General features: G+C 41.6%; 1 protein-coding gene across 9 annotated transcripts in view; it reads left to right on the top strand.

The window, feature by feature from the left end:
* ANKHD1 (ankyrin repeat and KH domain containing 1) overlaps window positions 1-11,897 on the top strand; it is a 207,981-nt gene extending 196,084 nt beyond the window's left edge. For 4 of the 9 annotated variants that reach the window (XM_077824321.1, XM_077824323.1, XM_077824326.1 and 1 more), the window contains 6 exons: window positions 2,878-3,066; window positions 5,268-5,519; window positions 6,010-6,072; window positions 7,671-7,846; window positions 10,709-10,873; window positions 11,397-11,897. In XM_077824321.1, coding sequence (XP_077680447.1) covers window positions 2,878-3,066; window positions 5,268-5,519; window positions 6,010-6,072; window positions 7,671-7,846; window positions 10,709-10,873; window positions 11,397-11,456 — 905 coding nt within the window. In that variant the 3' untranslated portion in view covers window positions 11,457-11,897. The remainder of the gene's footprint in view (window positions 1-2,877; window positions 3,067-5,267; window positions 5,520-6,009; window positions 6,073-7,670; window positions 7,847-10,708; window positions 10,874-11,396) is intronic. The other 5 variants (XM_077824324.1, XM_077824328.1, XM_077824325.1 and 2 more) reach the window with 3 other exon arrangements.
* The last annotated feature ends 3,550 nt before the right edge of the window (window positions 11,898-15,447 follow it).

A 15,447-nucleotide genomic window follows, 5' to 3' on the forward strand; every position in this document is an offset into this window, starting at 1 on the left:
CCCCTTACAGATGTGTGTGTATAGGAGAGCAACTAGCACAATCAGTTTCATTTACTTCCATAAATGTCACCCTCCTTGTCCCTTTCTGTTCATTAGTCAGACTTTGAAGTCAGCCTTTTAGATGGGATAAAGCAGGGTGGATTGATTTACATCGTGATTAAATTAGCAAGCAGGAAATCTTGATTTAAATCAATCAATTTTAATCGTGTTTTGCATTTGTATTTTTTTATTTTCCTAAAGAAAGGTTAATTCTCGTTGGTGATAACCATTAAGGCCAGGTCTATGCTACAGATCTATATCAGTATAACTGCGTTGCTCCGGGTGTGAAAAATGCACACCCCTGAGCAACGTAATTATGCCAGCCTAACCACCCATGTCGACAGCGCTGTGTTGCACAGCTACCACCTCTCAAGGAGATGGATTAACTATGCTGACAGGAGAAGCTCTCCCATTGGCATAGTAGTGTCTTCATTAAAGTACGTGAAGGCGAGCCCTAAGACATTTTCAGTTGCAACTAAATATAGCCTTTACACTAATAATGCTTTTTGCAAACCAGGATACACATCTGTATATGTTTATTTAAACAGTTATATAGCTTAATTTGCATTTATTCAGATTCTTAATCTTTATTATATTAGAAAATGGTGAATAATCCATTTCTTTACTAGGTTTTTTTTTTAATTTGTGATTTGTGTTAAGTTCTGTTTGGTTGGGAACTCAAATTCAACTAAATGGAAAAATAACTCATTTTATCAAAAGTTTTATCAACACATGTTTTAGTTTTAAATATAACAGATTTATTAAACAAAGGAAGTATCTTCAGTTAATTGAACTGATTGTTTCTTGCATTATGTCCTTCAGGATTTTAAAAGGATCTTATCCTTACACCTCCTTTTTATTCATAGACTGGAAAACAAGCTTTCCTACTCTTTTTTTTCAATCTTCTATTGGTTTTTTAACTTTGAGTGAACTAATCATTGAACCGAAGTGAAGACAATATTTTCTCCGCACCTGTGGAAGAGGCGAGTGCCAACAGAAGCTGGTTTAGCACTTCAGCGAACTCTTATTCTAGTGGTGCTCACCAGTTCAGTGGTTTGACTTTCTTTAAGATTTTGGCAGTAAATAGATACTGCTTAACTTTTTTTATTTAATTTAAATTATTTTAGTGGATTAGAGTAAATTTAGGCCTTAGCATAGGTTGTCATAATTTCAAATTTTAAATAGGCTTATTTTTAATAACAAACCTGTGTTTAATTTAAAAATCCAGTTTTAAATCCATTTTTATCTATCCTGAGATGAAGTGGGATGTACTACTTGGGGGTTAGACTCACAGGAAAGAGTGTTCTTCTGTCTATCGAAATTGGAGCTTGTTTGGCTGATGGTATATAGTTGAATTACAGATTTCTCATAGTTCTGTGAAATCAAAAAGTCCCATTTGTTACTGACTTACACTACTGTGCTGTGGAGTGCAACATCCCTGGGCTTTAGGCAGTCTGGCAGTCCTTGCTGGTGGGCCAGTATACAGTATCTTTATATGTTGTACCAGTAAGGTGAGATCTATCAAAATGGCTGCTAGATATGACATTGCACCTGTAAAACTCCGCAATGGTTTGTTCTCCAAGTTTCTTCTTCACTGAAGTTCTTTTGTCCATTTGGGGAACAGTTAAGAATACTTGGATTTCCACAAACTGTCTCTTGGAGTTCACTTTTGTAAGTTGGGTTGGAGCAGAAAGCCCGGTTAAGTTCCTCACTTGCTTGAATCTTAAAGTAGGAGTTTTGACGAGAACGTTCATGTCGTAAGCAGAATTTGAGTACTTTTCTCCCCGTCCACTGATACCGAAAATTAAGATTGAAAGCAGAGATTCCCAATTTGCTCACTTTCTTTCCAGATACTTGTGATTCCCTGACATGGTTTATGGCTCTGGGTCCATTCAGGACAACTGTCTTTTTGTCCTGCCTTCGCTTTTCATGTCTGCTAGTCCAAGCAGTCTACGGAATTGGGGACAGACTTGCATGCTCCTTTTAGAAGGCTCCAGACAAAACCAGAAGGAATCCATTTCAATCACTTGTTATGCTTCCTCTACATTTTAGAGGACCCGGTTTGTGTGTACTAGATTAAAATGCATTACAGTAAGCTGGCATACCTTGAGCTGTAACACCATCACAATGCCTTGAAACCACACACAGCAGACGCCCTCACAGTGGAATCTGATTTTGAGGGTCTTCCGTAAGATCTGGAGTAGCAATGATCCAGGTTAAGTTAACCCTTGTAGTTGGTAAACAGAATCTCTCAGAAGTATCTTGGAGCCTTGAGAAACTGGACTTTGAGCATAGTTTTCATGTAGCATTAGGACACAGTCTCATGCTACTGATCCTCATTATGCAAACTTGTCTAATCAGCCAGAGAAACACATTTGAAATGGCATAAGTTGACACTAATTTAAGCATGTTACTATTCCTCCACAGTATGATGCAGTAATCAGGCAAAATACATAAGTGGGAAGTTGGTGACCTAAACCAGTTCACATGCTGCTTAGTGTGTTGCCTGCAGCAGCCCTTATTGATATTAGATGTTTCTTCTTTCCTCTACTATTGCAAGGGTAATGTATTAATAAAGGTGGCATCTTTTATCATGTTAGCCTATCTGAAACTGACGGTGCTGAACTTGTGCACTTCAGAAGTTTCAGGCTGATTAAAATATAGCAGCCCTTCAGCCTCTTCATTCCACTTCCTGCAAAAACTCGTTACACATGTAAATACCCATGAAAAGGGTGACTGGACACTAAGTTTAAATTGTATTTGGAGCAGTGAATCTTCATGGTGCCATGAAGTATTTTTCCAAATAGGTATATTTCATAAGTTTTACATTTGTTTCAGGCTTACCCTCTCTAGATCCATCCAACGGCTCTTCAGCTGCCTCTTCAGCTCCTCTGACCGGTTTTTCAGCAAACATACAACGGGTTTATCTTCAAGGGCCAGCACCTGTTGGGACTCCCAGCTTTAACAGACAGCATTTTTCACCACATCCTTGGACGAGCGCTACAAATTCATGTAGGAACTTCATGGGTCTGTCTTAATTATCTATACATTTTTAGTGTTTTAATTATTGTCTTTAGCTACCAGTTGATTTGTGACTTCGAGGGGAAAGCAACCAGTGGATTTAGAAACTATTATCAGTAATTGCTTTTAGCCTCAGTAAAGATTGGAAATGTGTGAAATGGTATCACAAAAAGTTTTATGGATCTCTTATGTGAAATGCCATAGATTCCATTAGTATTACCTGTCTTGACACAGCTTCAGGAGGCTTAGGGGTATGTCTACACTGCAAAAAAAGACATGTGGCAGCAAGTTTCAGAGCCCAGGTGAACTGACTCCAGCTTGCACCATGGGGCCGAAAGTAACATTCTGGCTCAGCCTGGACCTCATCTCTGAAAAGTAGCAAGGGGAGAGTGGGGCTAGACATTCTTGTCCCAACCTGAGCAAGAACGTCTACGCTGCAATTTTTAGGCTCGTAACCCAAGCCCCACCAGCCCAATTCAGTTGACAGAGGCTCTGAGGCTCACTGCTGCAGGGGTTGTTTTTTGGGGGGGTTTTTTGTTGTTTTTTTGTTGGTTTTTGCAGTGTAGATGTACCCTTAAACTCAGTGAAGAGAAGCTTAATTTTTGTGTCCTCACAACACGGGGAGCTTTCTTATAGTGTAAAACTGCATCAGATGAAATTGGCATGACTTTCTCAGATTGGATTATGCTTCATTTTTAAAACCTTTAAAATAAGACTTCTATAATTAATATTTTATATACACCTCTACCCTGATATAATGTGACCCGATATAACACGGGTTCACATACAACGCCATAAAGCCTCTTTCTCACACGCACACGCACACGCACACGCACACGCACACGCACACGCACACGCACACGCACACACACACGCACACGCACACACACACACGGTCTGGGAGGCAGGAACTGTGTGGGGGCACTTTTGGGGGCCGCGCAGGCCCAGAGTGGCCCAGGGGATTAGCGAGGGGCTGGGAGCAGCCCGCTCTACTTCCCTCATCCCGGCCCCAGCCATGTTGCTTGGGGGAAGGGATATCCACCCGCACTCACCAGCAGTGGCGGAAGCAGAGCAGCCGGCCCCAGCCCACGGCACTCCGCTACCTGCCACCGGTGAGTGCGGGGGGGCATCCTTTCCCCAACTACCTGCACTCACCGGCAGTGGGAAACGGAGCGCCGCAGCTGGGAGCTGGCGGAGAGGAGCGGGCTGGGGCCAAGTTGCTCCACCTCCTGCTGCTGCTGGTGAGTGTCTGGGGGCAGGGGTGTGGATAGGAGTCGGGGGCAGGCAGGGGACAGGGAGCAGAGGGTTGGGTGGGGGTGGCATCCTGGGGGTGATTAGGGATGGGGGGGGGTTTTGGAGGGGGCGGTTAGGGGACAAGGAGCAGGGGAGCCAAAGCAAGTTCGATATAACGCAGTTTCACATATAACGCGGTAAGATTTTTTGGCTCCCGCGGACCACATTATATCAGGGTAGAGGTCTATCTTAAAATTCACTGACATTTTTAAATTGTCTGAAATGACAGTGAGAAGTTCTCCTTTTATGGAGCAAATCTGGGAGAGAGTGGCCACATGAGAAGTTTGGGTCTTTGCAATTCAGAATCTTAGTAATGGCAACTCTGAGTACAAAGGCCAAAATAAACTTGGGTGCCAAAACTAAGGGTGGGGTTTTCAAAAACACCTGTGACAAGTCCCACTGAAAGTCAATGGAACTTATGCTTCTAAGTCATTTGAGCTTTTTTGGAAAATCGCACCCTGAGTCTATATCCCACAGGGAGTTGGGGATGCTCAGCACCTCTGAAAACAAGGCCAGTTGAGTGCCTGGAAAATTTGGGCCAAGATTTGCAGATCTCTTCATAAAGTCTTCCAGTTTTTTGTCCTTGTCTAGTAAATCTAAAATATTTACAAGAAGATCTAGAAAATGTCAGACTATCCTGTGGTTGTAACCATTTATGCAACTAATTTAAGAAGCACAATCACTGGTGAAGGATCTTTCCGGTGGGCCAAACAGAAATCAGTCCAATGACTATTCTGCCATAAGTAACTCCAATTCTCTCACTAGCTCCAAGGGATTATAAATCAATAAACTTTTACACCTTTCATAATCTTTGTTACAGAATATGGATTGGCAGTTTAGAGGGGAAATTGTGGTATTTAACATTACTTTAGTGTTCCATGTATAATAAAGCAAGAGAAATATTTTGTCACCAGGTGAATCTCCTATTCCATCAGTTTCATCAGGATCATCTTCACCCCTTTCAGCTGCTTCTGCACCTTCTAACTTGGGCCAGCCAAAAGCAGGTAGCACAAATCAAGATCGAAAGGTACCACCTCCTATTGGGACGGAAAGGCTTGCTAGAATTCGACAGGGAGGTTCTGTCACTCCTACCCCCTTAGGAACTAACTTTACGGCTCCTGTTGGACATAGTGGTATCTGGTCATTTGGAGTTAACAGTGTATCAGGTAAGTCAGTCTCATACATAATAAGTAAGCTTTCTGTTTTTTTAAAAAAAAAGAAACTCAGATTTTAGGCTATCTCTACATTAGTTCTCAGAAGCAAGGGGGAAAACAAAATGCCAAACTTGTGCTTTTCGAGGATCAAATTTGAAATAAAGTAATACATGGTAGTTGTATGTAAAAAATCTTCCCTTCTAAACCAGAGAACAAAATATACTTTATCAACTGCATGTAAGATTACTTTAAAGGCAGAAACTAAAAGGAATATCAAGGGGATGTCACAAACAGAGAGCTGGCAGGGATAGAGAGAAGAGTTCAGAAATGTGCATATTCTGATCCTTTAAGGGAATATATTGGGGAAGTCTTTTAAGTTCTTCATTCGCTGAGGAACTGACCCATAAGGACCACAATTAGAAAGGAAGGTTAGGGCAAAAGAAGTGATTGATTTGCAACACTTTATGTGGGTACAAATCCAGAAACATACTCTTCTTTACAGATGGGCTGTTAATACAGCCTCAATATCCCACCTGGGATGGGATCAAGTCTCGGAAGAACAGAGGTATTTCTTTAGGTTTTGTTTCATAATTGCTTTTCTGTTCATTTACTCAGCTACTCTGCAGGATTTTCAGAGATAAATACCTCTGATGTTATAGCTGACAGACCAAGTTTTTCATGATTAATCCTGAAATCTGTAACCCACCCCCAAGATTCTGAAGAATTTCTTGATAGAGATAGGGTGGGCTTTGTCAAAATGTTCCTTATTGGGTAACGACTGACTCCTATTTTCTTCAGGCCAAATCTGTTTTGCTAGAACCATTGCAATTTTCTCTCATAATATAGAATTCTTCACCTGGCTTAGATCCTGCAAAGGTACACAGTAAATACATAATCTCTGAAAGAGTGATTGAAATCTTCTATACTGTTAAATCTGTTGAACAGAAATGTAACTTCAGAATGAGAACAAATAATGTTTTTTACCTTTTCTTCAAAATTTGGTCTCCAAATTTAAAACTCGGTCTGAAAGCTGTGGTTGCATTTAATTAATTAGTAGCTTGTCATTCAAACTATTTTTAAAAATAAGGTTACAGTTATGACAAGCAAATAAAAACTGGGGCATTCAGATTGAGTGCTGTTATTGATCCTTAATTTTTACACTTTTCTACTCCATAACTCTTCTTGAATAATACGAAATAAGTTCTGTTCCAGGCAACAGCAATTTCTTTCAAAAAAAAAAAAAAAAAAAAAAAAAAGACTTCTAAATAGCTGAAGGTTTATATTCAGTTTTTGGTAGTTCCATTTTCAAGTTCTTACTGATAATCACAAAGTGCAGTGTTTAAGCTGCAGATTGTTTTCATTAGGAATTTTAAGAGATTGTGTATGTAGCAAAATAAAATGACAATTTTAATGGTCTTAAATTTTGTAAAGCTCGGGTTCTTTTTTAATTTGGTCTGACATTATCCCATTAGCCCTTGGGGTCTCATCATGGCTGTTTTTCAGACTAAATTTATAAACTTGTCATACAAATTGGCAATATTCATAGATCGCAGTTCTATTAAAGCTTAGCTCAGTGTTGGGCTGAAATATTGGTTTGGTATTTGGTGCAGGAATGTAGGAGAATGAAAGAAAATTTATATCAGGCCCAGTCCCACGTCTCCAGATTTCACCATCTTCTCCACTTCAGTTTTCAGAAAGTTCTCTGCCTTTCACCTCATACCAGCTCTTGTCCTAAGCATGACTCTGTGGAGCCTCCCACCTTGCATTACCATGGATATGGAATGTGCTAATGTGCCTAACTTGGTGTGTGATGGGAGGGAAAGAAAATGTCTGCGTGCAGCCGGGCCTCACATGGGCAGTACTTTATGCAGCCTGTCTTTGTGAGAGGGCCATGTAGGCAGAGCCATGAAGCTGAGGATAGGACACGTGTGCATATTTTGTTAATAACAGGTCATTGGGGTCTGAGGGTAGAATACAAGTGAGTTTTGGGGAGGTCTGAAAAGTGATTTGTTCAGAGCAATGCCCCAGTTTGTTTTGCGTCATTGTTATGCTTATTTCTGAGATCCTTAACGTGTGTGGAGATGGTTTGTGTAGCTGATTGATTTATTCCAGAGTGTTCTCAATTTGATTATAACCATCTACTTTTAATCTCTTCCTTTCCAGAAGGCTTGTCAGGTTGGTCCCAGCCTATAATGGGGAATCATCCAATGCATCAACAATTATCAGACCCGGGCACATTTTCCCAGCATCAACCAATGGAGAGAGATGATTCTGGAATCGTGGCTCCCTCAAACATTTTTCACCAACCTATGCCAAATAGCTTTGTGGATTTTTCTAAAGTAAGTTATATTTGAAAGCTGAATTTGTTATAAGGAGCTGGGTTGTTTTGCCTGGCTGCAGATGGCTTGTCTGACAGTGCATGTCCAGAAGTGATCTGTCAAGAGAGACTTCATTAAAGCCCTTTCTCTGGAACAAGTTGGGGCAACTTTGCCAAGGCCATTGGTCCATTCAGATTTGTTTAACTCTGAATGTTCTCAGGTGCAGTAATGCCCAACCTTATTATACAGGAGGGCCACATAAACCTAAGCACAACCAAGTGCGCACCAAACAGATTGTTAATATTTTAATGAGATGTAAAGTCACCTGTATTGATTTTTTGTTTTAAGTTCAGCTTGTTTCATATGTATTTAGATAGGTTGTTTCTGTGTACAGCATTGTCTGTTCACACACTTGTGTAAACTAAAATGATGTAAACATGATGACAAAATTCTGATGAATCGGCTGTTAGTATATTGTGTTAAAGCAGGCTGCAGGCTTTATGAAATGCTCTGGTGGGCCATAGGTTGGACACCCTTGCTCTAGCACAGTGGTTCTCAAACTTTCATTTTCGTGGACCACCTGAAAATTGCTGAGGATCTCAGCGGACCACTTCATGGTCTTTCCAAATGTTTTGTACCATATGCTAACTATTGTTAAGCAGTTTGGATAAAAGTGCTATATTAAAAAACCTTAATAATTAATGTTTTTTTGTTCTACAAATAAAAGCACACTACTCATATATTTTAATATCAGTAATCTTACCTTTCTAATGCAATAGGTGTGCCCTCTCTCTCCCCTGCCACGGCAGCCCCCGAGCTGGGGCTGGGAAGGAGGGGGTGGGGGTCTCCCCTGCCACGGCAGCCCCCGAGCTGGGGCTGGGAAGGAGGGGGTGGGGGTCTCCCCTGCCACGGCAGCCCCCGAGCTGGGGCTGGGAAGGAGGGGGTGGGGGTCTCCCCTGCCACGGCAGCCCCCGAGCTGGGGCTGGGAAGGAGGGGGTGGGGGTCTCCTGGCAGCCGCAACCCTGGAGCTCGGAAAAGTCAATTCTTTCTCCGGCTGCTGCAGCCCTGCACATCCCAAATTCCCCACCACCCTCTCTTCTCACTGCACTGCCCCCTCCCACATGCTTCCTCCCACCCATCCCCTATTCCCCCCAAGGTCACCACGTCACCTTACATGTGTGTCTTCTTCAGAGTCCAGGCACCTAATTAGCTGAGCCATGCCTGCATGGCTCCACTAATCAGGTGGGTGACCCTTCATTCTCTCATGTGCAGCTGCCCAGGCACGCACCTTATAGGGAATTATCTGCGGACCACCTGAATGGAGCTTGCGGACCACTGGTGGTCCGCGGACCACAGTTTGAGAACCTCTGCTCTAGCAAATATGAGGATTCATACAGCATCCCCTTCACCCCAGAAACGCTTTTTGCATATGAGACACACTAGTCAAACTGAGGGCACATTATAACTGAAACTAAAAATTATTTCTAGTTGCTAATACCGCAGGCCTATACATGGACTTGCTTGGTAACACCCTCCACTTTTCCATTCTCCCCTGCTGTGTTAGATTCCTTCCTACCTACTTTCCTATCATGGAACTAGGTCGCCTCTTCAGGCTGGTTAATATTTAATGCTTCTAGCACAAGTTACAGATGTAAATTAGGCATGTGAATATCATGTAATTTTCTTCATAACATGTGGCAGGAGGTTAGGAGAATGTTGAATTGTGTATGTAAAGAGGGCATTAACATCAGAAACTAGCACAAGGCAAAAACAGAATACAGCCCTGTCATAATTCAGTTTAAGCATTTGAGGAATATTTAGGATCATGTGTGTAGTCTGGAGTCTTCTCAGAATATTGCTACAGTTACATTTAGAGAAGGTACTTTGTTGCAGTCTTTATTTTTCGTGAGTTACGGTCATTTTAATCCAAGACTAAGATTTTTCATATCATATGCCATGAGACGACAAACATTTGAGGGAGGGAGGTATCGAAAGAGCTCTGTATCCCCTTCTGTCCTGTGTAGGGAGATGTTTATGAAAACTGTCTGTGTCGCATGGTGGAGGCCAAGGAAGTAAGGCTCTAAAAAGAAAGCCACTACGCCTTTTATGAACTCAAGGATCATTATTCCAGTTGGCCATTAAAATATTGTGTAGTACCTTCCATCTTAAAGGATCCCACTGTGCTTTCAAACTATACACAGTGTCCCTGCAGCTCGGTTAGGATGACAAGTGGTGTATTGATGGGAGAGGAGAGCACTTCCCAAGCACATTTTGACATGAAATCTATGTAGAACAGACACAATGTCTGGCTTTGCAGACTCATCTAAAAGAACCACTCTCAAACTATGATGGTACTTAATATGGGTATCTCAGGAAAATGAAGAATTAGTTCTGCTGGGATTTGAACCTCTGTTCCAAGGAGTCTGAGCATTCCAAACTTGATGCTTAGAGCACCACGTTCCCATTTTTTTCACAGAATGCCAAGATGATTGTAAGCGCAACTTTAATGTTGCATAAGGATTTGAATGAAGTTTGAACGTTTTGGGTAACACATTTTCATTCATACTTTGCAGTACATTGGAATGGGGAGCCTTGCAAAATTCCAGGACTAGTAAAATCAATTGCTTTCTGCTTTACTCTGAATTGTTCCTAGAATTGGGTATGGCATTCTCCTCTCTCCTTACGACAGTGCTTTGTAGCACTGCTGATGCACAGTGTTCCCTCTTTCTAATTTCAATGATGAATGAAGTGATCTCTGCCCATAAGTTCTGTAGAACTCTCTGGGATTCTTTGAGATGACAGATACTACTCTGTATGTGATGTACTGGTGTTATTGTCTGTAACCACTACACTGTACAGTGATTGTCCTTTCTGCTATTTTAGGGTCTACCGATTTCCATGTACGGAGGCGCTCTAATACCTTCTCATCCTCAGCTAGCTGACGGCCCAGGAGGGCCTCTCTTTAATGGACTTCATACTCCAGATCCAGCTTGGAATCCTATGATAAAGGTTGTCCAAAATTCAACAGAATGTACTGATGCTCAGCAGGTAAATTTGTTCGTATTTTTCTCATGTGTTTAAAATGATGCTTTCTATCATGTTTCTCAATTGATATTTTTGTGCTTAATAGAAAAACAAAAGATTTTAACAGCTGTCATGTATTTAAATTCTGAGAGCCTGTTTACATAATTTTTTTTCAAGACTGGGCTTTAAAGATCAGTTTACAGGCCAAAACTTTCAAACCTGAGTACCTGAAGTTAGGGTCCTAAATAAGTGGCCTGATTCTCAGCAGTGCTCAGCACTTTGCTATGAACAAGATAAACTAATAATACACACTGACGGGTTCTACGTTTCCAGTTACTACTCATGCAAAAAACCTGGTCATCACTGAAGACAGCTATATCCCCTCTGAAAATCTGACCACTCCTATGTTGGAGTCCAACTTTAGACACCCAGGTTTAAAAAATTGGGCCACAATAAGTCTGAGTTTTGAACTGTATTATAGAATTTTGCACTTGGGCATATTCTTAATATTCTATATTTCTTAATTATTTTTTTCTCCCCACTGCAGATTTGGCCTGGCACCTGGGCACCTCACATTGGAAATATGCATCTCAAATACGTCAACTAATTTAAGAGGGTCTATCCTTTTTAGCCTTGTTGGGAAACCTATGACCTTGGAAGAACCCTGGGGATTTTTTTAATGTGCCTAACTAAGCAATTTTTTTCTCTGTGGGCTGTAACAATGAAAATTTGATTGCCCATTGTGTAAGAACAAATTGATTTACCTATTCAACTGATTCTGTTCTCCAGTTAGTTTAGCCATTTTGAACTTAAAATCAGATGAACCTAGTGCTTTTGGCTAAACACTACTGAATGCTACTTGTATGCAGCAGAGAACTAGATGATTACATGATTTCAACCTTTTACGGTGGTAAATACATGTATAATTGTTTACATACTTAAAAGGAAAAAAGTTGAGTAAATTTCATGTCGTATAGTGGCTCCACTTTATGTAGCCTGTATTAATGTGAAATATTTACCTGAATATTCAATAAAAAGACGAACAGTATTTATAGGTTGTGGTATGGATTTTGGTGGAGGGCCACATCTTGCTATCAGGATGGCTACAGTTACTTGGTGAACTGCTTTAGTGACACAGTCAGCTACTCAAGCAGGATGGTGGGGGAGGATCACTGTCATTTGTAACAGCCTCTCAAAACTTTGAAAATACTTTTGCTTCCTCTTAGCTTTGTCTTTTTCTGGTTGGTGAACATTCATATCATTGCATTTTTAATATCATGCAAGCCAGTAAAAATGAGGAGTCCAGTGGCACCTTAAAGACTAACAAATTTATTTGGCCATAAGCTTATGTGGGTAAAAAACCCACTTCTTGATCTGAAGAGTGGGGTTTTTACCCACATAAGCTTATTGCCAAATACATTTGTTAGTCTTTAAGGTGCCTCCAGACTCCTCGTTGTTTTTGTGGATACAGAGTAACACAGCTATCCAACTAATACATGCAAGCCAGTGTGGCTATCCTGTTTTTAATTGTTTGGATTTTTTACTGGTGTGTCAGCTATATCAGGTACAGCTCTGGGTCTGGGAATATGCTTTAACTTGACATCCTAATAGCCAAAGACGACAGCAGGAGAACACACAACCCTGGGTAGCTCCTACATACCAAAGGGTCTCTTCATCTAATACCGTGTTTTCATTTGCAGACCCCTAAAAAATTTCAAATGGAGGTGCAGACCTCTTAAAACATCTTAAACATAGTCTGTGGACCCCCAGGCATCTGCAGACCACAGGTTGAAAACTACTGTACTATGGTAACAACAACCTTTCATGGACCCCTTAAACATAATCTGTGGACCTCCAATGGTCCATGGACCACAGGTTGAAAACCACTGATCTAATACATATCTTGGTGACAGGTAAATTTCTGAAAACAGATATCTGAAAACCAGAGAATATTTCACTATCAGTCATAACGTCGGCCAATATTTGATCTTAAATTATTTTTGTCCCTTTAAACATGATCAGAGTTTATCATCACATTTCTGAGAGTCAGAACAGGTTTTGCAAGCTCCTTTGAGTATCATTCCAGGTTGGAAATGTGACGCTTTTGCCTTAAAATCATACTTTACTCTTGCTCAGTAATGACACACTAATTATAATGTGAAGATCGGATCCACTTCTCAAGCCAGTAACTACACTATACAAATGGGTACCCAGTGTCATGGACCACTTTTTTACAGTCTCAAAGGCAAAAGTCTGAATATAGACAGACTTCCCCCATCTTGCCACCCCTCCTGCCAATTCCCTATATGCAGAAATACAGTTTTTCCTGGAAAAGCCTGAGGAAGCAGCAACCGGAAGAAAAGATTCAGTGACGATTTGCTGAGAGTTCACTCCTTGCAAACCATGTGGTGGTATATTTTTGCCTGGTCACTTTTTAAAATGTTTTTGAAAACATAAAGTGCAGAAATAGTATCCAAGAACTAGTAGATGATCAAATCTCAACCTTTTGAACATACTGAGGTATTCCACTAATATTTAAGAATGGAACATAAATGTCCCTACACGAGAACACATTTCATTGTAGATGCTATTTCTTTCCCTAACAATTTACCCCCTTTACAGCAGAGCAGATGTTCTGTTTACAATAGCATATTAACCCAATTAAAATATGATATATCGAGTTCCAAAGTTTTTTGCACAGGATAAAAATTTGTATTGTTGTATTAATACTTCCTGAATATTGGAGCTTCCAAAAGAACTCTAGATGCTTCCCAGAAACAAGTAAAGAAGCTTTGCTCTGAAGAGCTTATAGTTTGAAGTTGGATGCTGCATAAACTTGGGGGGGGAAATGTGTGACAAACTACAAAACCAGGATTACGGAGTTATTCAGTGAGGAATATGTGAAACAAAACTCAGATTTGTACAGTTACCTGTACTTTGCAAATTCTTAGCAAATGTAACTATTAACATCTCCAACAAAACATTGGGAAGCAAATTATGTTCTGACTGGTACCCAGTGGAAGTCAATAAAATGTGATGGTCATGGAGTTGCCCTGAAGTAGAGATCTTTCATGGTGTCTCAGTCTGTGGTCATTCTAATGCTCTTGAAGCCTGCATCAGGCCCACAATGGAAAAGATACCAAGAACTTGGTGTCCCATGAACATGTGGTGGTACATAGAACAAGTTTAATAGCTAAACTCCCTTTGCTATTTTTATATAAACTCAAGGCAGTGGGACAATGTTTAATAGTGGGGGAATCTATAAGAAGACCCAAGGTGTTTTGAAATCTGATTGCTCTTGGGGGGACCCCCCCCAAAAAAAGTGCAGTAGTAATATTGATGTTCAATATAGCACCACCCCTGTGAGCAGCATGGTACAATGTACAGGGATTGGGAACTGAGGCCTACCACTTTTCTTTGCCCAAGACCTCCTCCCCCAGACCAAGGAGACAGACCAGTCATTCCCATAGGTGGAAAATCCATCCCTGATCATAGAGCACAGGAAGAGGAAGATGGGTCAGAAATGTCTGCCTTCTGAGGGTGAAATACCAGCTCTCCATTCTAGTCAATGACAAAACTTCACTTCAGTGGAGCTTGAGAATTATTTCTGAACTGGGAGTAATGGAATGCTGTTTGGCCATGGGAAAACAGCAGCCCTAGAAGTGCCTAGCCTTTTGCCACAAAACACACAAGTAGGGAGGAACAAGCACTCTGAACTGCCAAAACTCAAAAACGCTCATCCCAGCCTGCTTGGCTGCCAGTTTCCCAGGCACACCCTCGCTCTGCTGTGGGGATTGCATAAGGCTGCCTGAGGGTTTGCATGCTGGCACTTTGTACAGGGCCCTGCAAAACCGAGGACTGCAAAGAGAAATGACACCCTTGCAATTTTTTAAGATTTCAACACATGAATTTGACATATTTGTGTGTGGGCCAGGATGGATTAAACCTAAACTGGACCTACTTGAGTCAAAGCTTTGCTATCCCCAGGAGACCCTACCTTTTTATTCCTCTACCACTGCCTGCTTCCCCTGGGAACTCTCAATTTCTGAATCATTGGTCTTCCTCCCAAAGCGGACCGCTAGGCCTTGCGTCGTTGATCTGCCACTGACTGTGTCTGGAGGTCTTTATTTGCCCCTGGAAGGAACTTAAAGCGGTTTTGTGGAGGAGAATCTGGCAAACCGGTTCCCCTGTAGCTTGCTGAGCTAAGATGGAACCCTGCCCCACGGAGCGGATGGCTTTTTACTGGGGCTCACTGGGTCCAGGGTCTAGGTAGAAATATTTCCTTAAGTTTAATCGATCCCTAGCTTCTTGATTCCTGTGGAGAGGCGTTTGCCAGCAGCAACAGTGATGTCCTGTCCTGATACCAAGGCTCTCTGAGTCCCTGCCCACCCCGGCAGGAGGGGGCAGCCTCATGCCCGCGGCTGCTTTGCAGAAACATGTTCAAATGGGTTTCCCTGGTTCCGGTCTAGTAAGCACCAGCCGGTTTCTGTGGTTCGGGGAGGGACCTTATCGCTTCCTGGGGGAGAGCCCAGCTGGTAGGAGCGGGGGAGGCTGGCGTTTGAGTCCCACCTCCTCGGGTGATTCATGGGCACCTCTCA

Source organism: Eretmochelys imbricata, chromosome 8 (assembly GCF_965152235.1).
Source record: "Eretmochelys imbricata isolate rEreImb1 chromosome 8, rEreImb1.hap1, whole genome shotgun sequence".
In the NCBI taxonomy this organism is placed as follows: Eukaryota; Metazoa; Chordata; order Testudines; family Cheloniidae; genus Eretmochelys; species Eretmochelys imbricata.